General features: G+C 38.0%; 1 protein-coding gene across 2 annotated transcripts; it reads right to left on the bottom strand.

The window, feature by feature from the left end:
- Positions 1–64: 64 nt before the first annotated feature.
- Positions 65–26753, bottom strand: kdr (kinase insert domain receptor (a type III receptor tyrosine kinase)). 2 transcript variants are annotated; one of them, XM_053614089.1, is made up of 30 exons: positions 26069–26753; positions 23894–23990; positions 23356–23570; positions 22605–22726; positions 22095–22263; positions 20979–21115; positions 20586–20775; positions 18905–19022; positions 17760–17929; positions 17500–17656; positions 13836–13947; positions 12973–13081; positions 11964–12308; positions 11732–11878; positions 11420–11551; positions 8399–8505; positions 7908–8043; positions 7556–7660; positions 5290–5403; positions 5002–5090; positions 4686–4854; positions 3863–3954; positions 3634–3756; positions 3411–3522; positions 3049–3148; positions 1541–1646; positions 1264–1409; positions 1127–1178; positions 922–1007; positions 65–846 (listed from the first exon to the last, which is right to left on the bottom strand). In XM_053614089.1, the coding sequence occupies exons 1-30, from the start codon at positions 26151–26153 to the stop codon at positions 630–632; spliced, it is 4059 nt and encodes a 1352-aa protein (XP_053470064.1). In that variant the 5' UTR covers positions 26154–26753; the 3' UTR covers positions 65–629. The 2 variants fall into 2 exon arrangements, with proteins under 2 accessions (XP_053470064.1, XP_053470065.1); XM_053614090.1 differs by having other exon boundaries at positions 4722–4854.
- Positions 26754–26910: the final 157 nt, after the last annotated feature.

Genomic DNA, 26910 nt, shown 5'->3' with positions numbered 1-26910 from the left:
ATATATATATATATATATATATATATATATATATATATATATATATATATAATTTATTATTTTTTTCTTTTTTCAAGGGAGACATAGACATGGTAAGTAATTTGTATGATAAATATATCAATATGCAAGTGTTTCACATGCTTAACATTGCAGGAAAAACAACTGAATTGTAGGTTTCTGCTAAGGCACAGTGTTCAATTGAATGCTGTATGCTATGTATGTTATACTCAGTGATTATCATTTGAAATCTCGACATACAGTTACAGGCATGTGCATGCAACACTTTAATGTTAAGGAGATTTACTGACTTGAATATATGTACCTGACTAAATCCTATTAAATAAACACTACAGAGAAATCATAATGCCACTGATCAACATAATGTGAGGAGAGCTGTGCTCAAATCAAAAAATTGCTTTGTAGTATGGACTGGAATCCTGTCTAAGCACCAACCTATCATAAGCAGAACCTTGTCTTGGTTAAATTGCTTTTGGCGTAAAAGGATGAATCTGCTATTCCAGGCCGAAAGTTTAAAAAAAATTAAAAATAATTTTTTAAAAAAAGCACAATTACAATTAGAAAAAATACTTTGTGTAGTCATATAGTCATGGGCTTATGGGTGGTTCCTATTAAACAGGTGGAGTACTATAGCGGACCTCTGTGCTAAACTTGTCATCCCTCTTTGGGAACGGTGGCTTCTTCAAAATGTCCCTCTTCAGGATCATCTCTTCATTGGCATATACAGGCGCCTCTGTATCATCTGAGTGGTAGCCAGACTGGTAGCCACTGGTTTGATTGGATGATTCGGAGGCCACAGAGTCCTTACTCTTACATCGTAGCAGGGGGCTGAGAGAAGAATTAAAGTTAGTGCACCTCCATAGCATAACATGTACATTTGAAGGGAAATGGCTGGAATCTCACCTGAATTTGGCCATCCTCTGTGCTTGATGATTTAGCGCTTTCATCTCTTCCTGTGATAATCCCACATCACAGACCATATGGCCATTCTACAGGTTAGGAAGAAATCATTAATGAACCAACATAGCTGTCTTTCAAAAAAAAAAAAAAAAAAAAAAAAAAAAGCTGCCGGAACTGCTTTTCAGTCTTCACTATCCATACACTTTACCATTATGGCACTCTGTTCCAGTGGAATGTCCTCACATTTATGCTGCGCATATCTGAAAGGAAAGACACATTAGCAACACAGGTTCAGATACATGTATATATGCCTTTATGAATGCGAATGCATGTGTGTGTACTAACCCCAATGATGGAGCATTATCATAGATAAGCTGGTTCTCTATGCTTTTTGCCCTTGGTGCATTGTTATATGATGTCACTCTGAGCTGGGGGACTCCTGATCCACCCTCCACATCCCCCATTGTCAGTGGAATATAGTCTTTACCATCCTACATCATGAAAAATATTCACTGAGATCTGTGGCCATACATACCCAAACACTCACACATGCTGTCATTATCACAGAACATCCCTGTTACTAATAAACACATAAAAACCAAACACTGGAAACTGTATGAACCTGTTGAGCGCTGGCCAGTAGCAAGTTGCCCAGATGCTCCACTAGTTCTGTGAAAGTGGGTCGGTCCTTTGGATGATCCATCCAGCAGTCCAACATGGTCTGATAGCTGAAACATGACAGATTCTAATTAAATCAAGATGGGTTTACAACTGTATACAAATTACAGTGCTAATACAATATTATACACTGCATCATAAACAAAACTTTGCATCACAAATACAGTAGTTGTACAAACACATTTTCACTGTGGAACCTTACAAAAGGCTTTACTGAGATTCTTACTGATTTTACTGATACCTTTGCTGGATTTACTATTGAATGCCAATCCTAAGTGGAAGCATTTCTTAGTTGTATATAAAAAGTAATTAAATTTTTCAGTTATATTTATGTTACAGCAGATATGATATGATATGTAACACATATATATATATATATATATATATATATATATATATATATATATATATATATATGATACTTCACAGAGAGCAAATGGCTCAATTAATCCAGGACAGGCATATCTCAACATACTATATATCAACACCTTTATCAGCCACCAGCATCCTTGTAGATAGGATTGTCCTTGATCAGTTGAGTCACATACAGTCATGTGATTTATTAAATAAAATAACACACATTTCAATGGGATTCAATTCTGGGCTTTAACTAGGCTATTCCATAATCCTCCATTTCTTCTTTTTGAGCCATTCCTTGGTGGATTTGCTAGTGTTCTTAGTATCATTATCCTGTTGAAAGATCCACTTTCGGTTCAATTTCAACTTTTGGACAGATGGCCTCACACTATCTTCAAGCACTCCTTGATATGATGCAGAATTCATAGTTGAATCAATGAATATGAGCTGTCCAGTCCCTGAGGCAGCGAAGCAACCTCAAACCATAACATTTCCACCACTGTGCTTCACAGTTGGTATGAGGTGCTTCCCCTGAAAAGCTGTCTTTGGTCTGCGTCAAACATACCTACTGTTACTGTGGCCCAACATTATTCCAAAAGGCCTGGTCTTTGCCTATATGCTCAATGGCAAACTGTAGTCTGTAGTCCCCCCCCCCCCCCCCCGCCCCTTGCTTTAAGAGATGGTTAATTGAGATGCTTTTCATCATGCAAATGGAACAGCTACATGTTAATGAGCTTAAATGACAAAAACAGTTTCAAAACGTGTGGGGACCCTTGTTAAATGCTCTAGAAGAAGCCTAAGCCCCAAATCAATGCCCACTATTGGAGCTGCACATCCCATAAATATGAGACAGCTTATTTTCGCATCCTTTCTTCTTTTCACTCTTCCATTTTGTTGTGTGTGTTAAATCTTTGAAAAATTGAACCAAAAAATATCTACTAGAATCTACTAGGAAAATGCCAGGAAATGCCAAAATACTCAGCCTACAGCAGTTGGAATTCCCTTTTAAGTATACTATATTTATATTTAATGTATACCTAATATATATTTTATTTATATCAACACTATATGCTACTGCAAGGGAAGTATAGTTACATCTCAGGGGTGGCATAGTCAGGTGGTCTCATCCTGGTACCATCTTTTAGCCTCCTGCAGAACGACTCATCAATATTCACTCCCGGATATGGAGATGCACCTGCATTTCACAACAGATACAGTAAAGGATTATTACTCTGTAATATATAGTGTATATAGTTATTGTTATGATGCTTATAATATGCTATAATTATAAAAACTATCGCTTAAAACAACAATCAAATTTATTTTACATCAAAATGTAAAATTTGGATTCATTATTTTGCAGTTTTGCAGGGACAGTGGAGGCATTTTGGCAAATACATTTACCTACGAAAGAGTGACTGTTTAATGAATTATAGCAAGACAGCAAACTCCCTCACCCAAGGAGAAGATCTCCCAGAGTAGTACTCCAAAGGACCACACATCACTCTGTGTTGTATATACACGGTCGAATATTGTTTCTGGGGCCATCCATTTCAGAGGGAGACGTGCCTAAGAGGTAGATTAGGTTTGACATTACTATGAAGTTCTCTTCAATAGATCAACATTACATATACATAATGTGCAGTCAGTGTTCATGAGGAAACATATAAGTGTGCTCACATCTCCTTTGCGGACATAGTCTGGGTCTTTATACACGTCTCTGGCCAGGCCAAAGTCACAGATCTTCACAATGTTGTTCTCAGAAAGAAGAATGTTCCTAGCTGCCAAATCCCGGTGAATGCACTGACAGAGGCACAGAAATGTTGTACGTTTACACACACACACACACACACACACACACACTCATACTGTATACACACACAAATACAATAATGTTTTTGAGATTTACTTTTCGAGAGGAGAGGAACTCCATTCCCTTGGCCACTTGAAAGCTATAACTGATGAGATCTTCCATAGTCAATTGATCCCAGTCTGAACTTTCTGCAGCACAGAGATTCATAACAACATCAACAACTGCATTATAGTCAGGTAGCAAGAAGCAAGAAGAACCATATCACTGACGTATTCCATCATTAAATGAGGACAGTGTAAATGTCAATCATCTCATTTGACTTTTCCTAGAATCTCTATGAAGCTGACAAAGGCAAAAAAAAGTACTGAAGAAACATGTCTTGAATCTTGCTTTGTGCACAGGACCATTGTCATGCTCCTTAGATCCAGTTAAGGGAAATCATAATGATACAGCATAACTGTTTGCCACTACCTTTGTGTTTACCATTTAACAGTTTGGGGAAGGCCCATACAATATATCGAAGTTCGGGTGTCCACATATTTTTGACCATATAGTGTATATCTATCTATGTCATTCGCATGGGCAACAAAAAGCAGAATATCCAGTAATTTATTAGTGTCTACTATAAATTAGTCAGTAGCTACTGTGAAAACACAGGACATATATATAGTTAAAAGAGTATAAGAGAAATGTACTGTAAGTCTGGAAGTCCTGAATTTCGAGTTCATAAATATTCACACTGACATTCATTCTGACAATCCTAGTGTTTATTTAGGAATATAAACTATAGAAATACTAGCTTATTTAAAGGGACATTTGTATAATGCTAAGAGTGACATAAACCACGAAAGGTTTTCAGTCAGATAGATTAATTTGTCTAGTAGTAGCAGGTCATGGCACTGTGGCAGACTGGCAGTACCTTGCTGATCCTGCTGAGGATTGGTGCTCCACTCACTTCTCAGTCCAGAACAGATGGCAGTGCCAGTGCAGATGTCCAATCGAGCAGTAGTGCCCATACCTAGATCCCCTTCTTTCAGGTCCTCCTCAATTTCACCAGCTCTGTCCTGCATCAGCTGAGGCCTATGCTTCTGAAACAACACATGGGAAGTGTGCATGTTTTTATTTTTAAGCTTGTTACTTTGAAGGCCTGCCAAATGACATAAGTAGAATATAGATCAATGAAACCACATTAAAGAAATCTTTCTCCATGTTTTGAAGGGTGAGAGTTCATTTACCTTGAAGGGGCTATATTCTCCACGCTTACTCTTCAGATAACTGGACAGGTTCCCATGCTTACAGTATTCCACTATTACCATCAATGGACCTGAGAGAGAGGGAGAAGATAAAGATAAAGATAAAGAAAAAGAGAATTTAAACTATAACCATGGCTATTTCAAAAAATAAACATACTTTTCATACACAGGGAGATGTGTGCAGTTCATAAGTGTGCCTTTAAACTCTGCTGTTTTGAGTGTTTTTCATTAAGTATATCACGTGTTTAGATGATGATAAAGTGGACTCACCACCTGGTTTGGTGCAGGCGCCTAGCAAATTGACCACATTGAGATGGTGACCAATATGGATAAGGATCTTCAGCTCGGACATCAAGGCACGGTACTCACTGGAGGTAGCACCCTCTGTGGTTGGGGAGATGTTACACGTTACAATCATTTCATAGCTACAGGACAGGCAAGGTAATTGTTTGGGGCCCTGAGTTTTGAGGAGGCTCCCTGAAGGGAGCCTCTAAATCCATGGAAATGTCAAATCTCACAGTGCACAACTCCCTCAAATCCTCTGATACAATGCTTTACCAGGAACAATCCAAAAGGGGGGCCTCATCTCGCCAAGTTTATTTTGAACTGTCATGCTTTTCAAAACAAATAGAACTTACCTGGAAGCCAAAAAAGAAATCAAGCACAAGAAAAAGACAGAAGGAGAGGACTGAGGAAGCAGAACTGTGGTAATTGGTGGAGATTATCTAATGAAATAATTAAGGATGGCAACTACATTCACAGTATCCATCCATCCATCCATCCATCCATTTTCTGTACCGCTTATCCTACACAGGGTTGCGGGAAGCCTGGAGCCTATCCCAGGGAACTCTGGGCACAAGGCGGGGGATACCCTGGATGGGGTGTCAACCAATCGCACGCACGTACACACCCGTTCACACACTAAGGACAACTTAGACATGTCAATCAGCCTACAACGCATGTCTTTGGACTGGGGGAGGAAACCGGAGTAGCAGGAGGAAACCCCCAAAGCGTGGGAAGAACATGCAAACTCCGTGCACACAGGGCAGAGTCAGGAATCAAACCTCCAAGGAACCCCCAATCGAACCAGAGGTACGGGGCAAATGTGTTAACAACTTATTGACTGTGCGCCTATATACATAGTGTCTATGCCACAAATTAATGTATCACTATCCAAACATAACTAGGAGAAGCATGAAATTAGCTAAGAGTCAGTGCTCAAGTCTGGAGCACTTTTAATGTTCATTATTTAGCTAGCTTTCTTGGTAGAATTCATTAGTTTGTTCAAACTGTCTTGATAGTGTGGTCTTTTCAAGTATTTACAGAGTATAAAAGCCAACACTTTACCAAATATGTTCTGTCATAGCCTACATGATGTAGCAATGGTTTATCTAATTGGGAAACCTGATCTAGCACTACAGTACATCTAGCATGCTGTAACAATCTGCTATCTTTAGGGATGGAAATCTTGTTTTGTGTGTATTGTCCCATGTTTCCAGCTTGCCGCCTGCTCTGCTCCCACCTCCCACGATGACATGACTAATAAGCGACCCTATTTAAAAAGGAAGAGAGGAGAGAGGAGGAGGAGGGTGATGATGGTGATGATGATGATGATGATGATGTTGATGTTGGAAGTGGTTACCTGTGATTGTGTGTTAGGAGATTGTGTTTGATTTGTGTTTGCTTGCCCTTGTTACAGTATTCTTTGTTCTGACTGCTGTTCTGGTTCTGACTTTTGCCCATTTCTGACTGTGAGTTTGACTCTCCCTGTACGTGTTTGTGTACATATTCACCACTGTATATATTTTTCACTTGGTTTAATGGCAGTAGGGGTGTGGCTGCCATTTCTTTTATGACTGGGGGTCCTTTTTGTCTCTGTTTTTGGATTAGGGAGTTAGGGAAGTACATTTGAATTTTTGTTGTTTTTTCTTTTAGGTAAAAAAGCTCTAAACCAAGAATTATTTTATTTATTATTTTGTCCTTGGTCCACCCTGAAGATACGTCTGGTGTTGTGTTCTATGTACAGTTGTATGTACACTTGCCTATTTGTACATCTCTTATTAAGAGACCACGAGCTGGTTACTCTGTGCGGCTCAACCTAGACTGGGTCATAACAATGCAGAAAATAATGCTAACACTCCAGTTTACATTCTAAAATGCTTTTTTTTGTGGATTTCTGATTCCTTATAAAGGCATCTGGGTAACATAATGGCAATAAAGAGGGGAAAAATGTCAGGAGGGCTATTTGTATTTTCTTGCTTGGGGATCACCTCTGTAACTATTAGAATGAGTTGAAATACCAAGCATACTCAGTGTATAGATGAATAAATCGTTACTTTGTCTAGTTTGTATGCAGCTGGATAGATCATTTAGATGATTACCTTTAATGCATACCTTACCCAGAAATGCTCATTTTATTATGTTATTATGTACTGAAATCTAGAAGGGCCTAAAAAGGTTGTGAAAATATGATCATGCTAAATGGTAGAACTGGTTACCCTTCATCTGGTAGTGAGAATGTAAAAAGTTCACCTACCCTTTAGCATCTTCACTGCTACTGTAGTGCAGGTGGTGGCCTTTTCAATGCCAAATGCTGCTGCCTCCAGAACCTGACCAAATGCCCCTCGACCCAGCGGTTCCCCTAGAATCACCGATTTCAGTGTTACATTTTAGATTGGTTGATTATATATATATATATATATATATATATATATATATATATATATATATATATATATATATAATATATTTTACAATATGCACATTTTTGAAAGCTTTATTAAACCGGCCTCATTGTTTCATTTAACTTGAATACTCTTATTTCAGTATTGTTTCTTGAGTTGAAACAGATTTCCAGGCATAGCCTGAGTTATGGGTCTGAAGCTCACCTAGTTTGAGACGCTCACGGGGAAACTCCCACTTGCTGGAATCATAGGTGAGTCTCTCACAGTGCTCGTCCATTGGCATGTCTTCTGCATCTAAGATAATTGACAAGTAGCCTGTCTTCATATCTCCATCAGTGGGCTGAAAGTGACAAGGACAGAAGGAAAATGAGAATGAGGAAATTCAAGGACAATATACTTATCCTTGATTCAGTGAGGGGGAGCGATTAAAGACATGACTCCCTGTAGGAGCTTCAGTGAGTGACCCTCATTCCCTTATTAGTTATGAGTTACAATGAGATACCAAGTCCCACCCAGGCTGCCCAACACACATAGCATGCAATCATACTGGGACATGGGGAGGAGCTTCATAACCCAGAATAGGGCGTATAATTGTAGGAACTCACAAAGGAAAAAGGGAGCTATGGCCTAAGCAGTCTTCTCACGTGTGGGCAAAGAGAGTTTGTGTGACTGAAAGGTTGAAAGTGAAATATTACCCGTTTTCTGTTGCGTATGACAAAGACAATGAGAAGCCAGAAGAACATGGCGATAACCACAGCACCAATCGGCACAATCAGCTCCACATTCATCTTCTCCTCTGCGCCTAATATGTATATATATATATATACAAAGAAACCAATTACACACATGAAACAGACTATAATACTCCTAATGGAGTGGTAATTCATACTGTAGGACAATATATCATTTACAGACTAAAACCAATGATAAAATTTAAAAAAGATTTCAGCAAAAAATATACATCAAAAAGAAAAATAAATGTGCTTATAATGAGCCGGTGATTTATTCCATTAAATCCGTTTTTTGGTTGTTATTTTTTTGACAAATACAGGTATGAATATGTGTTGCTGGTGGCAGAAAAGCAAGTTTTGACCCAACATTTTATCTAATCAAAATAAGTTTGAATGAACCTTCTCTGTTTACACCTTGAAGTTTATCATTCCCTTTTATTCTTTTATCCTCTACATTTTCAGCCTCTGGCTAGCTCTCTCATTATTGCTCATATTTTTTCATAAGTTTCTTTCTTAATCAATTAATTACTAACAGACCTCTTCTCCTCCTGTTCCTCTTTATTTAATAAGGGCTAGCTGGTACTCTCTCTCTCTCTCTCTCTCTCTCTCTCTCTCTCTCTCTCTCTTCTCTTCTATGTGAGTTCATTTAAAAATTTGAAACCTTATAAAAACTATTAATTCTCGATGATTTTATTAACATATAGTGCATGCTATTTTGCACACTCTCCCTTCTCCCTCCCTAATCTCTAAAAGTTGAAAAACCTTGTTAATGAGCTAGTTGGAACTGTTATGATGGCGACAAGAAATGTTGTCGAGAGACAAGTCACGTACACTCAGCGTGTCTCTGTTAACTCTACTCAACCTGTTTGTGTGTCTCCTTGTGATCTCTTTTGCTTTTGGGACCCTCTAGATAAGAGGTGGGTACTTCATCTCATGTCTTTCTATTCTGGGACTATATACTGTTTTGTGTGTGTGTGCTTCCAAAAGGATGTGCGTTCCTACAACCCTCTTCCTGGCTGACTAAAAATAGTGCTATTTTTACCTCAAGACTTTAAAACAATTCCCCCATCTCAGACAAGAGCCAGAATCTGAAAGAGATAACCTCACGCCCATGGCCAGTGCTGAGTAGAGTTACTGCAAGTCAGTCAGTCTCAAGTCAGTCACTAGAAGCAAAATACTACTGTTGTTTTTTTTTTGTTTATTTTACGCACTCATAAACAGGACTACCTGTCCATAAGGGTTTCCAGTTTATTTTGCAATGGCATTACTTGCCTTGCCAGGTAATGCTATATATGCAAAAAAATGTTAAAGCAGAAAACACATAGAATGAGTCCTGTATTACAGAGGATGTCCATACTACAGTGCCCCAATAATACAAATGAAAGTATCTACGAATTTTTTCTTTGTTGTTTTGACTGTCATTCTATCAAACAGCGCTATCATCTACCTCTTACTATTACAAGTAAACATTTTACGCTAAACATTTTACGCTAAACATTTTACGCTTTCTTAAAGTGAAGTTAACATCTTCTATTTAAAAAAAAAAAAATCTAATTGCTCATTGATATCCCAGCCATAAATTCCTGGTGGAAGTTTTGTCTGATGCAGCATAACCGCTTTACAGCTCCAGCCTTCCAGGTCCAATCCTGAGCTCAGGTTACTGTCTGTGTGGTTTCTGTGCATGATCTCATGTGGGTTTCCTCCAGGTTCACCTCCCCAACACATGCCAGTAAATGGACCGGTAGCTCTACATTTCCCTTAAGTGTGAATGTGTGTGTGAATGGTGCTTCTGGTATCCTGTTTAGTGTGTATTCCTGCCTCACGCCCAGGATACCATGGTAAAGCACCTACTGAAGATGAATGAATGAATGCGTTTTTCAACATCATATACCAAAACATCGAAATCTCCATAAACAAAAACCAAATGACAGACGCTGAAGCTAAATACTGTAGTTCAGTCACTTCCTGTACATACAATGGGGTCCAAAAGTCTGAAACGACTTCGAAAATCTGGGATTTTTGTTTTTAGTTAAAGCTGGAAATAAACTGAAAGTTTCTAAAACAAAACATCTTGATTATTCAGTAATCACTAGGTCGTGATTGTGACGTGTGATATTGACCATGTTAACTCCTTTGTATATCCATTCATTTTCCGTACCACAGGGTCACGGGGAAGCTTGGAGCCTATCCCAGGGAACTCGGGCATGAGGCGGGCGACTCCCTGGATGGGGTGCCAACCCGCAGGGCACAATCACAAACTATGTGTACTTTGTACTGGAGGAAACTGGAGGAAATGTCAGAAACCCCCGAGGCATGGGGAGGAAATGTAAACTCTGCACACACAGGGTAGAGGTGGGATTTGAACCCCAAATCTGGAGGTACGTGCCAAACATGCTAACCACTAAATCACGTTCCCTCTAATTAGATTTTGCTCATGTCTAATCTCTTCTATAGAAGCATGTGTTCAGATGATTTACATTCATCTACATTCATGGCATTTGGCAGATGCCCTTATACAGAGCGACTTACATTCATCTCATTTATACATTTGAGCAGTTGAGGGTTAAGCGCCTCGCTCAAGGGCCCAACAGTGGCAGCTTTGCAGTGCTGGGATTTGAACTCAAGACCTTCTGGTGAAAAGTCCAACGTCTTAACCACTGAGCTACCACTGCCCCTGATGACACTGGTATTGCATAAACTTATGGAGTCCATGCCAGCCCGAGTGCATACCAAATACTATAACACTCTGAGAATCCATGTAAATATTTCTAAGATTCTACTTTTCACATTATCAGTTATTAATGATTATATCATTTGTTAAAGTTAAAAAGAGCGTCAAACAGAAGCATTTTCACTAGTGTTCTCAGACATTTGGACCCCACTGTATGTGACAATATTAATTAATCTAAATGAATAAATCTCCACTAATTCTGACTGCAATGGAGTCTTAAGTCTAAACCATAATATACAACAAAAAAAAATTACCCTCCACTGTAAGCTGGGCTTGGATGGAATCACAGCCCTGTTTGTTGCAGGCTGTGCATATGTAAAGACCACTGTCCTCTTTCTTTACTCTCTGGATGGTCAGGATGCGATTTGATTGAGCCAGAATAACACCTAAAAATAATTTCACAAACCACAGGCCACCAAACATGATCAGCATGATTAGAACAACTTAGAGGCAGTTGTAATTAATAACAAATAGACCACAAATCCACAAAGTGTTTGTTCATAAACTGCTTTTGATAACAATATTCTTAATCAAAAATGTCTGACCAAAAGCAAACAGTCTCTCACCTGATCCCTTAATGACAGTCTGGTTGTCTTTGGTCCAGGTGATGATGGGGGTCGGTGTGCCCCTTGCCTCACACACTAGCATGGTGGAATCGCTCACGTTCACCCTCTGATCACTCAAGTTGTTCACAATTGAGGGTGCCTCCAGCGCTAAGAGCAAAATTATGAGCAGAAATATTTGAACCACATATAACTACACTCTACGATTTTGAAAAGCTCTTTGAAAATTCTTTACCCCTGAGACGCAGGTTGTGTAGCAGACATGTTCCCTCACTGCTGTCAGTGTTCTCCATGCGGCAGGCATACAAACCTTCATCCTGCCAGCTCACCCTGGGCAAGGACAGGTCCAGTGTGACGTTGGGACCCTGCAGGCCTGCGATAGTGGCATTGGGCTGGGTGAGGGGTGCAAGGCTGAGGCTTGCACAAGACATGGTGGTAGGCAGCTCGGCCGGGTTGGACACATTCAGCACCCGAAACCAGCTCAGGCTAGAGTACAGCATGCGGTCGACTACGCAGCGCAGCAGCACGTCCTCCTCCTCTATGGGGATGCTGGAGGGGAACACGCTCAGGTTGAGGAAACCTGGAGAGGAAGACACAGATTGTGTGAATGTGTGACATATGATTACGTTTACAGAACAGAAGCTCTGTTAAACGTTTAGCATTTAACAAGAAATACTTTGTAATAATCTGTACTTTGCTTGGGTTTTTCTTTCACCTAATACTTTTAACTTTTTCTTCAATTTTAGCATAAAAGTCTTAACATTGTACTCAACACATTTTCAAAAACTACATGACCAGAATTTCACTATAACCCTGTATTTGTCAAGTCATAAGTCAACTCTTTGGCACCAGGATCTGATCTAAATGTGACAGCACCAATGAGATCTAATACCCATCACTGTAATCTACCTGTTAAAGTGCACTTTGTATTTATCAAGAAATGTTGTATTTGTGTGACAGTTATTCAACCAGTTTGTATTGTCAGATTAATTATCATGCAAGCTAACATTTAAGAGATTAGGAATAAATCATTGTTACTTGGAATTAGGTAATCAGTTTACTATCAGTTACAAAATCAGTGTGTGATTTGAGGTAGAAATTATAAACTTCCTTGTATCCTGTATCTTTCTTGTTCTTTAATATTTTGAAGAATTTGAAGCTATTTGTTTAAGTATTTATTTCCATGAGTAATCACGCTTGAGTAAATAATTTGGGTACATTTACCACCTCTGTTAATCACTTACGTGCCACTTGAAATATAATGACTCTGTCCTCCATTCCTACTTTGTTGGAGGCAATGCATCTAAATAGTGCATGGGCCACAGCTTTCTGGATCTTCAGCGTGCTGACAGTCTACAGGAAACCACACACCAGACAAAAAAAAAAAAAACAAGATACATATAAGAACTTATAAAGCAACTGTATCTCCTCCGTCCAATCATAATGAAATTTGGATCACAGCATCGTAAGACCAGCCCAAACAAAACTTGTTTCTCTGATTTGTGATATGTGGGACGTTTCATCCATAACCCGCAAACAAATTTGATGGCTAAGTTGCCAAACAGGAAGTGAGGCCATCTTGTGAGGTATCTTGGGTTGCTGATTGAACCCAAACTTGTTGCATATATTCAGCAACATGACGTAAAGTTAGTAAACAAGATTTGAAGTTGTTTGTGACTTGAGAGGGCTAATCAAAACATGACGTGAGGCAATATCTCAACAACAGCTTGACAATTTGCCAGCAAATTTAGCATATCTTATTGAGAACACGCACTGATGGTCTCAACTGCTTCTGGTCTTCCTCCATGGCTAAAGGGTGGGGACAGAAAGTGCTTGGCCCCCTTAACTGTTGCTTGCAACTACATTCATTATTATTATTATTATTATTATTATTATTATTATTATTATTATAGAAAGCATGTTGAACACTGTTTGTGACCATGTTTAAGTTTTAACCAATGTATAACAGTTTCCATGATGGGGCATTTGTGGTTCAGATTACTGAGAACACTTTGTCTATAGCAACAACCATCACCTCAAACTATCAACATGGGAGACGTGGGATTTTCTTAAATAGTTATAAAGTGGTTACGTTCACTGTGGTTACCTTAAGTGAGCTGTCGATGAAGCTGGTAGGCTGGCCAATGTGGTTTTTCCCTGTGCTGTTAGAAATCTCCCTCCATTTCCCGTCACACTCTGCACTCTGAACTGTCCTGGGCCTTAGACAAGACATACAATAACATGAGTATAACATGAGTCACACACACACACACATACATTCTTACAGTGTGAGACATCTGCATCAGTACCAGAGACTAAAAGCACAAAAACACTGAGTCATAACTCTGTTATCATTTGAAGTGCTCAAAATCTTTATCATTATTTTCTGCAACTGTTTCGGTTCCCATTACACAATATATTTACAAGCAAAGAATATGATAGGAAATGTCAGCGAACAGTCTAATCAAGGTTAACGAGAGGAAAGGAGAGGAAATCAAACAAGAAAAATGAAAGAAACAAAAAGAAAAGAAAAAAGGTTAACAGAGACAGTGTGAAACAATGGAAATTTGTCATTTTTAAAGGCTTGCTTATTGACATCCAGGTCACGCTATATAGTAGACAAATTGTCCCCATTTCAGATACAGTCATTGTGACACTGTTGTTTTTTGATCAAGGATACAAAGATGTTTTACATTTGAAGGAATCTGTTTTTAGAACAACAGGAAGTTGTAATGAGGAGGGAGGAAGCAACCAAAGGTGTAGTCTGAAGATAAGGCTTACGTGATGTCCAAACAAAAATGTTCAGTACGCAATCACGAGAGTGCCGGAGTAGCTGATTTTCAATCATGGCATGTTGTTCAATGTACAGAGCAACTTTAGACTCCCATGGAGCCGCAAATATTAATTGTAGCTATCACATCATTCAAGTTTTCCTAAAAAAATAAAGTTATCCCACTTATAGGATATCTGTTGCGTTAAAACTGGACTCACTAGTCTAGTATAATCTAGAAACTATAAACCTTTAAAAAGACTGTGAATGACAGTGTATGTGAACGCTGTTTTTTAACCACTGCACTGCATTGTGTATGTCTGAGTCACATCCTCTTATCTGCTAGAGGCTGGAGTTCACACCCATTGTCACAAATCTGTTTTTCATCAGCACTCTGTGTACCTCAGCGTAACACTTTAACCCATCACCCAGTGCTTGCTTTCTGTAGGAACAACATCACACACATATGTATGTATAAACATGCATTTCAAAAAAATAAGTGGCACAGCACAACAAAGACAGGGTTTTTTTTTAAAACCCTAGCACAATTCAATCATGTGGCTTTGCTATTATTTTTAGGACTGAATATGGGAACATGCTGGTTCAAATTTGACCTGCTTGTATCCACATAAATAGTTTGCTTAAAAATATCCACTTAACAGTGGAGGTCCTTTTAACCAGGTCAGCAGATTTTCATGTTACAACAATACAGATGAATAATAAATTGAAAAAGAAAATTTATATAATATATCTTAACATACACTCACCATTCACTTTCATAGGAACACCTGTACATCTGCTTATTTATGTAGTTATCTAATCAGCCAATCATGTGGCAGCAGCACAATACGAAAAATCATGCGGATACTGCTCAAGAGCTTCTGTTAATGTTCACATCAAACAACAGAATGAAGAAAAAATTGCAGATCTCCTGGGAATTTCATATATAACAGTCTCTAGAGTTTACACAGAATGGTGCGAAAAACAAAAAAAAAATATCCTGTGAGCACTCTGTAGGATTAGGGGTTAGGGTTAGGGTTAGTATTGAAATACATTGTTGATGAGAGAGATCAGAGGAGAATGTCCAAACTGGTTTGAGCTGACAAGAAGTCCGTTCACAGAGGTGCTTGGAATTTGTGAGGGTTTGTGAACCCTTTAGAATTCTCTGTATTTCTGCATAAATATGACCTAAAACATTAGCAGATTTTTACAAAAGTTCTCAAAGTAGATAAAGAGAACCCAATTAAACAAATGAGACAAAAATATTATACTTGTTCATTTATTTATTGAGGAAAATGATCTAATATTACATATGTGTGAGCGGCAAAAGTATGTGAACCTTTCAGTATCTGGTGTGACTCCCTTGTGCAGCAATAACTGCAACTAAACGTTTCCGGTAACTGTTGATCAGTCCTGCACATCGGGTTGGAGTAATTTTAACCCATTCCTCAGTACAGAACAGCTTCAACTCTGGGATGTTGGTGGGGTTCCTCACATGAACTGCTTGCTTTAGGTTCTTTTACAACATTTCCATTGGATTAAGGTCAGGACTTTGACTTGGCCATTCCAAAACATTAACTTTCTTCTTTAACCGTTCTTTGGTAGAAGGACTTATGTGCTTAGGGTCGTTGTATTGCTGCATGACCCACTTTCTCTTAAGATTCAGTTCATGTACAGATGTCCTGACATTTTCATTTAGATATCGCTGGGATAAATCAGAATGAATTGTTCCATCAATTACGGCAAGTCGTCCTGGACCAGATGCAGCAAAACAGACCCAAACCATAATACTACCACCACCACGTTTCACAGATGGGATAAGGATCTTGTGCTGGAATGCAGTGTTTTCTTTCTCCAAACATAACACTTCTCATTTAAACCAAACAATCTCATCCGTCCACAAAACATTTTTCCAATAGACTTCTGGCTTGTCCATGTGATCTTTAGCAAACTGCAGAGGGGCAGCAATGGTCTTTTTAGAGTGCAATGGCTTTCACTTTGCAACCCTGCCATGCACACCATTGTTGTTCAGTGTTCTCCTGATGGTGGACTCGTGAACATTAACATTAGCCAATGTGAGAGAGGCCTTTAGTTCCTTAGAATTTACACTAGGTTCATTTGTGACCTCATGGACTATTACACGTCTTGCTCTTGGAGTGATCTTTGTTGGTAGATCACTCCTGGGGAGGGTAACAATGGTCTTAAATTACCTCCATTTGTACACAATCTATCGGACTGTGGATTGGTGGAGTCCAAACTCTTTAGAGATGGTTTCCCCAGCCTGATGAGCATCAACAACTCCTTTTCTGAGTTCCTCAGAAATCTCCTTTGTTCATGCCATGATACACTTCCATAAATATATGTGTTGTGAAGATCAGACTTTGATAGATCCCTGTTCTTTAAATAAAACAGGGTGCTCACTCACACCTGATCGTCATCCCATTGATTGAAATCACCTGACTCTAATTGCTAATCCTAGAGGTTCACATACTTTTGCCACATACAGATATGTAAGGTTGAATCATTTTCCTCAATAAATAAATGACCAAGTATAATATGTTTGTCTCATTTGTTTAACTCGGTTCTCTTTGTCTACTTTTAAGACATGTGTGAAAATCTGAGGATGTTTTAGGTCATATTTATGCAGATATATAGAAAATTCTAATGGGCACACACTTTCAGGCACCACTGTGTGAGAGTTCTCTCTCTCTCTCTCTCTCTCTCTCTCTCTCTCTCTCTCTCTCTCTCTCTGTATATACAGAGAGAGCAAATCCCTAGTGTTGAATTAACACCCAGAATATTGATTTAACTCTTTCAAAGTTTATTGGACATATATAAACACTATAAACAGGGATCAGCAATGATCCACTTCAGCAGTGATTGGTTTCTGGTTTGGGAAACTGTATCTTAGAGATTTAGAAAATGGTTTTTTTTAAATGGGAAAATGTTTCAGAAAAATGTTGACCTGAATACAGTGTGGGTCCATGGCATTTACACTTACTGAAATTTAGTTGGACAGTCCTCACTGGGCATCCACTGCCAATGGATAGAGACAGGACTGGAGCCACCAAAAGCAGTGCAGGTGAGAGTGGGGCTGCTGCCAAACATGTGAACATTTCGATCAAAGGGTACCTCCTTCTCAAAGATCTTAGGATGAGCTGTGGGCAAGATATAAAGAATATGAGAAGAGAACAGATGAGAGAAGAGAAGAGAAGAGAAGAGAAGAGAAGAGAAGAGAAGAGAGAATCATAGAAACATTACCATTGACCAATAGCTGAAATGTCCGGCTATGCACTTCTTTTGTGATTTTGTTGGTCATGACCACAGTGTAATTCCCAGCATCTTTTTCTGTGACTTCATATATAGTAAGAGAATCTCTAGATGGCTTTATCCTGTACTCGTCACTGGTGATGGACTGGCCATTCTTTAACCTGTTCAAAGAACAAGACAGAGTGTAATACTGACACTTTTACAAAAAAAAATGAATGCGTGTGGTTTATATTAGTAGAGCATTTTGTAATTATAATCATAGATAATTTATTTTTAAATAGAGTAGGAAAAATAAATAAAGTCAAGCCTGGTCATTTATTGCTTATTAAACATATTAAACTCTATAAGCCATTGTAAAGACAAATACTTTTTTTTTTTTGTTACAGTATGCTGTAAACATCCTGATAAATCTTAAACAGTGCCAATACTGTATGTTCCACCATTGGTTTAGAACATAGCAAAGCATGTTGCAATCATACTATGTAGCTATAAAACTGCAATATGATCAACTCTAATGAAATCAAAAATGACCCTGATGCTCGTACTCAAGTTCCTAGAGTAGCACTGCGTGACTCTATAGTATACATCTGTACATGAGTAATGATTTATAATCGCACTATCCAGTGTCTCCCAGAAGAGGACGCGTTTCCTTTTGAGTTTGGTTCCTCTCAACGTTTCTTCCTCATGTTGTCTCAGGGAGCTTTCCTTGCCACCATCGCCTTTGGCTTGCTCATTAGGGGCGAATTAATATCTAAATCTGGATTTCTGTAAAGTTGCTTTGTGACAATGTCCATTGTTAAAAGTGCTATATAAATCAAATTGAATTGAATTGAATTTGTCCTACGCAGCCCTAACTTCAAATGTTGCTCTTTTTTAGATACAGAAAAACGGTTGCTAAAGTGCAAATGCACACACTGTACAGATACACACACATACACAAATGCACATACTGTACAGATACACACATACACAAATGCACACACTGTACAGATACACACACATACACAAATGCACACACTGTACAGATACACACACATACACAAATGCACACACTGTACAGATACACACACATACACAAATGCACACACTGTACAGATACACACACATACACAAATGCATACAATCTTGTAACTCACCACTTTGCATTAGGTTCTGGATAAGCAAAGTATTTAACAGGGATCTTTGCTTCTCGTTGACCCTTGTTCACATCAACAGTTTGAAACGACTGATTGTGGAGCACTAGGAAAGGCTTCTCTGCAATACCAGAATTATCAAAACGCAATTTAAATCATATGACAAGAAAACAAAACAACAAATAGTCAACTCAACACCTCATTTGTTTAGAAATTAGCTTTGACAAGTCGAACTGTGAAAAAAAATAATAATAAAAATCAGTGGAAGACCAGTGGAAACTACCTTCTCAGGTAGTTCATTTCCTTTTCAAACTGCTTTATATACAGTACTGGGTTGTGTGAATTGTTACGAATTGACAAGTGTGAGGCAAAATTGGCAGGATGTGTACATATGTTTCATGAAAGCCTTCGGAGTAAGGGGAAGGTCTGAAATCTTTTAGACTTTTTTATAGTGTGTTACAGTTTATCTGGTCAACAAGCAACAGCTTCTCAGTCAGCTAGCTGATTAACTCTCTAGCTAGCTTAAAAAAAAAAAAAGAAATATATATATTTTTTTAAAAAAGCCTAACAACATGAGCATAGATATGAAACTGAAACAGCATTCTAGATTGTATGTTGTGGTCATGAGGAGCCTTTTTTCTTAGATGGATTGTTAAAGCATCACATTTCTTTAGAATTAAATTATTGATATACTATTAGGAATCCAAGCAAAAACAGACTAAAGATGATGTTACAACCTATGAGCTAAGCATGCCTGGGTTCACTATTTTTCATAACGAATTAATCCCCTAGCCAAGGCCACAACATATCATCATCTTTCATTTTGTATTATTCACTTATAGCATTGGATTAGCTTGTTATGGATTTAGTAGCTAACCTTGATCTTAACTTGTGGTTGTGGTTTCAGGTTGCAACATTAACGCTTATGATTAACTCACATTTCTTGTTCTTATAATAAATACTATAAATAGCACAAATGTGAGTTTGCAGAAGATATTCTCATCATGTGGCAGTCATTCATCCACACATAGATTATGCATGTACGTATATTCGGTCCCACAGAGAGATGCAGCTGCGACATCTCAATAGATTATGTGGCTAGTTACTTTACACTACATTAGGGTTGTAAACATTATTAGTTTGGCAATAAACACAGTAAGTAAGTATTCCTGCAGTAAATGCTGACGGTTTTGTAAATGCAATATTATGGGTTTTTTTTTCTCATTTGGTGAGCTGCTGTAAATTAGATTAGTCCAGCTTTTTTTTTTAATGAATTTTTTTTCTTTCTTTTTTTATTTATAGCCAAAAATTTTGCGCTCTGATCTTTAATATGTGCCCTAGCTTTTGCATTGGGACACTGTTGTCTTCCTGTATGGTACAAAACAACTAACAGGCATGAAAGGATGCACTCATGTGCCACTGGTTAACATATTCAGTGTCATTAAAAAAAAGTCTTACATTTAAAAAAAAAAAACAAAAAACAAAAAAAAATTTAATATGAAGCTTGGAACAGAACACACGCAGCTTTAACGTCTTTCCAATACCACTAATATATTGTTCATTTTTAAAATCTTGCACAAGGTTTGAGGGAAAAAATGCTTGAAGAGACTTTACTGCTTTGTCCTGTTAAGAGACTTCATGTAATATCGCAAAAGAGGAAGCAGAGAACTCCTTAGTCACTTACCATAAACTATAAGGGATGCACTGCTAGTTTCCACCATCTTACTGCTGGATGCTGTGCACACATATTCCCCTGTGTCATTGATTGTAACATTGTCCAAAATCAGCGTGTTCGACAGTTCCAGAGAGTTCCACAGCTTCTTCTTGTAGGACTTAGTCTCATAATGCCTTCGTGTATAATGGTTGGGATTTCTCTGACAGGACACAAAAGGTTTCATTTAAACAGCTTTGTCTATGATGCTATGCAGGGAGAATAAGTTATCATGACTTCTATTAATGTGCTATTGTGTATTTGAGCAGCTGTATGCACTGTTTGATATACAGTATAGTATACAGTCTTGTATGCGCATTGCTTGATTTGCTTGATGTCCACTAGAAGCAATGCCCACACACTCACCCTGTCCTGAGGAAGGCTCCACTTGAATTCAAGGGCTACATTAAGTTCTGTGAAAGCAGTGCAGTTGAGCACCAACTTCTCCCCGACCGCCCGTTTCTCCTGAACAGGACTCATTCTGAGGTCATAGATTTTATATCCTGCGGAAGAGAAGGGAGGGTGGTATTGTTCTTGTGTGAGCACCAAATAGCTCCCCTCAAACAGCAACTTCTGAATGCTGCAGTATTTCTACACCTACCAATTCCCATACATGTTAGGGATTACAAGCAGGCTTTCTGTTCATAAGTTTTATGCAAAACGAGGTTTTGTTAAATAGTTATAAAATTGCTCAAGTAAGTGATGATGTACCATTTATGAAAAATCTCATAATAACCATACTAAATATTATGTTACAATTGTATACACTATAGAAAGTGTGCTAACATATGGTAGTGTGAATTCTGTAACATTTAGAACAGTTATAGGTAGGATTAGGCATTGCAAACTGCATTGGTGTATTCCAGATCATAGACACATAGTTACATTATTTACAAGCCAGAGAGAGAAAAAAATGTGTGCTTGAGTGGACACACTTTAACTGCTCAAATTTTGGTTGATTTGTCAGATTGTCATTAACACTAGGGGTGTAAGGCCATCTCCAACACAATGTCTTTATCTGTATCTGTTTAGTGCACCAAATATTTGTATCTGTATCTGGAATTGAATCAGAAGGGGGTGTGGCCTAATTTGAGCAGTTAAAAGTAGGTTGTGGTGAAGTGGGACCAGACATGGTAAATTCAGACTGAACAACACCACTGGTAACCAGGAAGGCTTAATTATGGCTGTTAAATTCTGCATTAACAGCTGGAAGATTATTTGGTCCAGTAAAATGCTTGAATTTAATGTTTATTGACATAAACATGTTGGACCTTATTTAAAATATTTGCATAATTGTAGCTCCTGGAAGCTTTTTTGGAAATGTGCTTGAAATTAAATTCTACTGGAAACATGCCTGATCACTATGACTAAACCATAGCTGGATGAACAAAGGGATAACCAACAAACCAAATCTATCAATCATATAAATGTTTTTCCTTTACAAAAATATGTAGTGGTCCATGTCAGTGTACTCCTCCTTACCTACGACAGCTAGAACGTAGGCCAAGGACTGGAAGGTTTCATTCTGGATGCGAGTTTGGCAGTAGACAACACCAGCGTAGCTAATCACATGACTAGGGAGTAAAAAACCTCTTTTGCTGTCCCAGAACACATCTTTTCCATCCGTTACCAGTTCCTTCACTGGATATTTCTGTTAAAGTCAAAAACCATGCGATTTACTTGGTACCTCACTTCCAGGCCGTAGACCCCAAGTCTAGGTTCAGTCTGTGTCCTTTAAACTAGCAATGAAATCATACAAAATGCTATAGCCCATGATAGTCTTTGTACTATGCATGCTCATGGCAGATTGGTTATTATTGATAATGTGGGAAAAAAATGTTTCTGTGTTCACTGCAGTGTATACAGTTTTCATGGCAAATACAATTAAATCAAATAATTGCATTTGATAATTAAAGCAAAATGTGTCCTCACACACAAAACCTAATGACTATTGCCTGGACCAAACACACATCATCATCAAAACTCCCCCACCGTGTACAGAGTGACGTTGAGGTCCTCCAAGGAGCCCAGGCAGGGAATGACCACTTGCTCTCCTTCTCGAATAAATACCACCTCAAAGTCTTGAGATAACCGGAGAAAAGGCATGCGGTAGTCTGGAGACAGGAAAGCATTTTTTTTTTTTGCATTATACCTTTAATCATTTTACTATTATGGTCTGTTGTCAAGTGTCTTGTCGTGTTATTGCAGTAACGTTTTAATGAACTTAGAAAAAAAAGTACTCCTGTAAGTCGCTCTGGATAAGGCCATCTGCCAAATGCTATAAATGTAAATGTCTCATTTCTCTCCTTAAACTGTGTTAAAGGCTAGAGGATGTGGGAGCATGGAATTGTATGACTCTAACAGGAAGTAGAACATAGAGGTAACAGAGGACATGTATGTGCAGAGGTCATACTAGAGGATCAGACAGGAAGTGTGCTAAGGCTTGATACTTCTCTCTCTCTCTCTCTCTCTCTCTCTCTCTCTCTCTTTCTCTCTCGCTTTCCCTCTCTCTCTCAGCTTTATATGTAGCAGTTCTTAAACTTACACCTACAATCAGACCTAGAGTTTAATCATTACTTTGTAAAGAAAGAATTTCAGTCAGCAGAGCTCTAACAGAACACGAAAGAACTGATCACATTGGAATAAAACACATGACACTTGTTAAAAATCTAGTGTGCCAAATATTAGAAATGCTACCTTGTACTGTATATCCACAAAAACAAAAACACCAAGAGGTCCTCACCTTGCACAAACACGTACACTGACATAGAGGTCTTCCCTTCCTCCACAGGCAGGTCTCTGTAGGAACAGCGATACTCTCCAGTATCATTTCCCATTGCCCCAGTGAGTGTGATGGTGCTACAGAACAGTCCACCTCCACTACAGTTTGATGTTACAATCCTGCTTTCAGAGCCGGTCCGGTTGTAAGGAGTGTACCATTCCAAAATTTGACGTCCTCTGTAAGACAGAATTACAAAAACAGTTCCTCACGGGTGCTTCAAAGCTTTTTTTTGTTTAATTAAAGTGTGTTAGCCCCCTTAAAGGGTTTCTAGTTTGGAATATTTGGACACACCCGAAGGATGCTTAAGCATTCCAGATTTAATCTTTTATCTAAGAATGTATATATAAAGTCAATGTACAAATTCATCTCATTCAACTCATATATCAGTACTTATTGTGATTTTTTAATACTTTAGTTTAATTGCACCATTGCGTTATCTACTGACTGCATTTCACAGTACATTCACAGTACCTCCTCGGTTACTGTAGTGCTTTCTTACCTACAGGTAATCTCCAACGTAGCAGATGTGTTGATTTTGTATGTCTTATCTGTGATGTTCAGCATCGGAGGGTCAGGTACAAACCTGTGCTCCCTAGCTGGAAACAGAAGATATTACAAAAGCTTTATCTATTAAATAAACATAATGTAGTCATTAGATTAATGATGGTATTTAAAGCATAGCTATACAATTCATAATTAGGCATCACAGACTCTGGAAATTCTACTGAGCTTCTAATTCTCAGATTTATTGTATATCGAAATAAATCTGATCCCCATGTCATTATCATAGTGTAGTGTCCCTTGATAAGTGACAAAAGCAGTTTCACACTGTACACTCTTAAAAATATAGGTTATTTAATGGTTCTTTACAGCACCATAGGTTCTGCAAAAAATCTTCGTATTGTCAAGAATCACTTTTCGGTTCTTGAGTTGAGCTATATATTTCTTTGGAGATTAAAGAAGTTCTTTATGTTTTAAAGAAGTTTTTATAGGTTCTTCAGAGCAGTGTAATGGTTCTTCAGTGTATCATCTCTTAACAGCTTAAAGTGAAACCTTCAGTATCGGGTTCTTTGTGGGACTAGAAAATGTTCTTCTGGCATCATGCTTAAGAACCTTACTTAAAGCACTAACTAACTTTTTAGAGAACTTATGATAACATGGTTCCTTGTGACACTGCTGTGAAGAACCATTTCTGGGTTCTTTAAGGCACCAGTAAATAGATGGTTCTCTAAAGAACTTGAGAGTAAAAGGTTCTTGGTGCAACTTAAAAGGGTTCTCATATGGCATCAGGATGAAAAACCTTTTTGGTTCTAATTGGAAGCTTTATTTTTAAGTGGATCAGGGATCTTGAAGAAAGAGTGCTGTGATCAGCTCCCTTATCCACCTGTCCATGTACGTTACTCATTAGAAAAAGTAAAAAATTAACTAATTAACTAATTAATACATAAACACAACAACAACAACAACAACAACAGTAATAATAATAATAATAATAATCATAATAATAATAATAATAATAATGGCCCAGTTGATTTGAGATCAGCACACTTTGAGTAAGTCAGGAACATACAGTACAAGTTCTGAGGCTATTTTTCCACTGGAACAGCAACACAGCGGCCTGTGTCAAAACAGGAAGCTCAGGCAGATGGGTCTGAATGGCCCCACACTCCAAGCCCTGAGGTGGGGTTCCTGCTCCAGAGGAACCAGGGCAAGGGACACACATACACACACTAACATAGGCCCAGAGTTATAATGTACACACCCTGTTGAGTCCTGCTAACACAATTTGATTTGAGACATAAAAACATCGGATCTCAAAATAGCCAGGAACTAATATTTTCCATTTAAAACAATAGCGCAACAGGTCTGACCATGCCCAGGCAATACGGGATAAGTCAGATGAAAAAAAGAACAAAATTTAAATTTGAATAATTTACATCAAATTATAAGCACTTGGTAGGTCTAATATATATATATATATATATATATATATATATATATATATATATATATATAAACACAAATCTTTTGATGTCATAACAAGGTAGACCCCAATATACTGTATGATTGATTACTGCTTATTATAAATGACAATTGACAAAAATTGTCTTGCTGAGATATAAAATGTAAATAATAATAATAATAATAATAATAATAATAATAATAATAGCCTAATAATAATAATATCAACAAAACAACAAAACAACAATAATAATAATAATAATAATAATTATTATTATTATTATTATTATTATTATTATTATTATTATGTAAAGTTTGTAACGTCACACCAGGTCATAGTAGGCATAGAAGGCTGACTGTCGCTCTTTTCCTGAGCTGATTGCAAGTTGAATAACAGGAAAGAGAGCAGAACAGATATATTTCGAAGACCAAAAGTCAATTGAAGTAGGTTACAAAACAAAACCTATAACCTAGCAACACATAATTATATAGAACAAATAGTTATTAATAATAATAGGGCGCATAAAGAGGTTCAGTTACTGAGATAATGAAGAAATCAGGGAAAACAAATGATTATTGTTTCAGTTTTTTTTTTCTTCTAAGCTAGGCGTTACACTATATATAAGCCTGTCTAAAATATATATATATATATATATATATATATATATATATATATATATATATATATATATATATATATAAAGAAGTTTACCTGTCACCCAGCTGACTCCAAAAATAATGCCGATGACAGAGAGAACAGAAAACGTCTTCGCCATAACGGTGCACTGTCTCCACATGAACCCACTGGACAAACGCTGCCACGGGACAGTGATACCTCAAATGTGCATCACTGCCTTGTACAGTACCTCAGTGTAATCCACACAACTCCTAAACTCAAAAAGATTCCAAGCAGACCTGAGGGAAACCTGTCTCGCGCAGAATGAAAGCTGCGCAGTGAGCAGGACCAACTGAGGGGCTGAGGAAAGGAGGACAAAATGGGAGGAAGACAAACTGAGAGACAGAGGGAGGAGCACGGAGGAGGCCATGCCACTCATTCAGACCTGAAGACATCGAGGTTTGAGCAAACGTGTGACCCTCGAGCTTTCCTTTGAAAACAAATATTCTCCACGTGTCACAAATACAAAACAAAACAAAACCAAAAAAAATCATAATTTATGTACAGACATCAAAACAGTTCACCTCACTGCTCTCGTGCGAAATATGAATCATGATCCGGATTAACATCATTAAAGTGAGGCAGCAATGCACTGGCTGTCTGAAACATTGCATAAGCAGGGAACAGGTGTTCCTATTAAAGTGACCGGTGAGAGTGTAATGTTTTGAATGAAGTACCATTATGTGCACATACAGTGTTTGCAGTTTTCTTTTAATATTCCAGTACCACTTCTTGGAGTTTGTCTTAGATTTGTACTGTAATGGATCTACAGGTCGAAGGTGTGACACACGTTTCATAAATGCATTTGATTGAAATTAGAAATATAGCCTACTGTACACAGTAATGCATATGTATGACTCTGTTATAACATTATTAAG

The sequence above is a fragment of the Ictalurus furcatus genome, chromosome 25 (assembly GCF_023375685.1).
Source record: "Ictalurus furcatus strain D&B chromosome 25, Billie_1.0, whole genome shotgun sequence".
Classification (NCBI taxonomy): domain Eukaryota; kingdom Metazoa; phylum Chordata; class Actinopteri; order Siluriformes; family Ictaluridae; genus Ictalurus; species Ictalurus furcatus.
Note: the sequence above shows the minus strand (reverse complement) of the source record. Positions and strands in the feature narration are given on the sequence as shown.

Coding starts and splice junctions, on each gene's coding strand:
- kdr (XM_053614089.1), bottom strand. CDS start 26,153: ATGTGGAGACAGTGCACCGTTATGGCGAAGACGTTTTCTGTTCTCTCT. Junction 8,506..11,419: donor AGCCCAGCTTACAGTGGAGG/GTAATTTTTTTT, acceptor TATACATATTAG/GCGCAGAGGAGAAGATGAAT. Junction 1,410..1,540: donor TACTGGCCAGCGCTCAACAG/GTTCATACAGTT, acceptor TTCATGATGTAG/GATGGTAAAGACTATATTCC.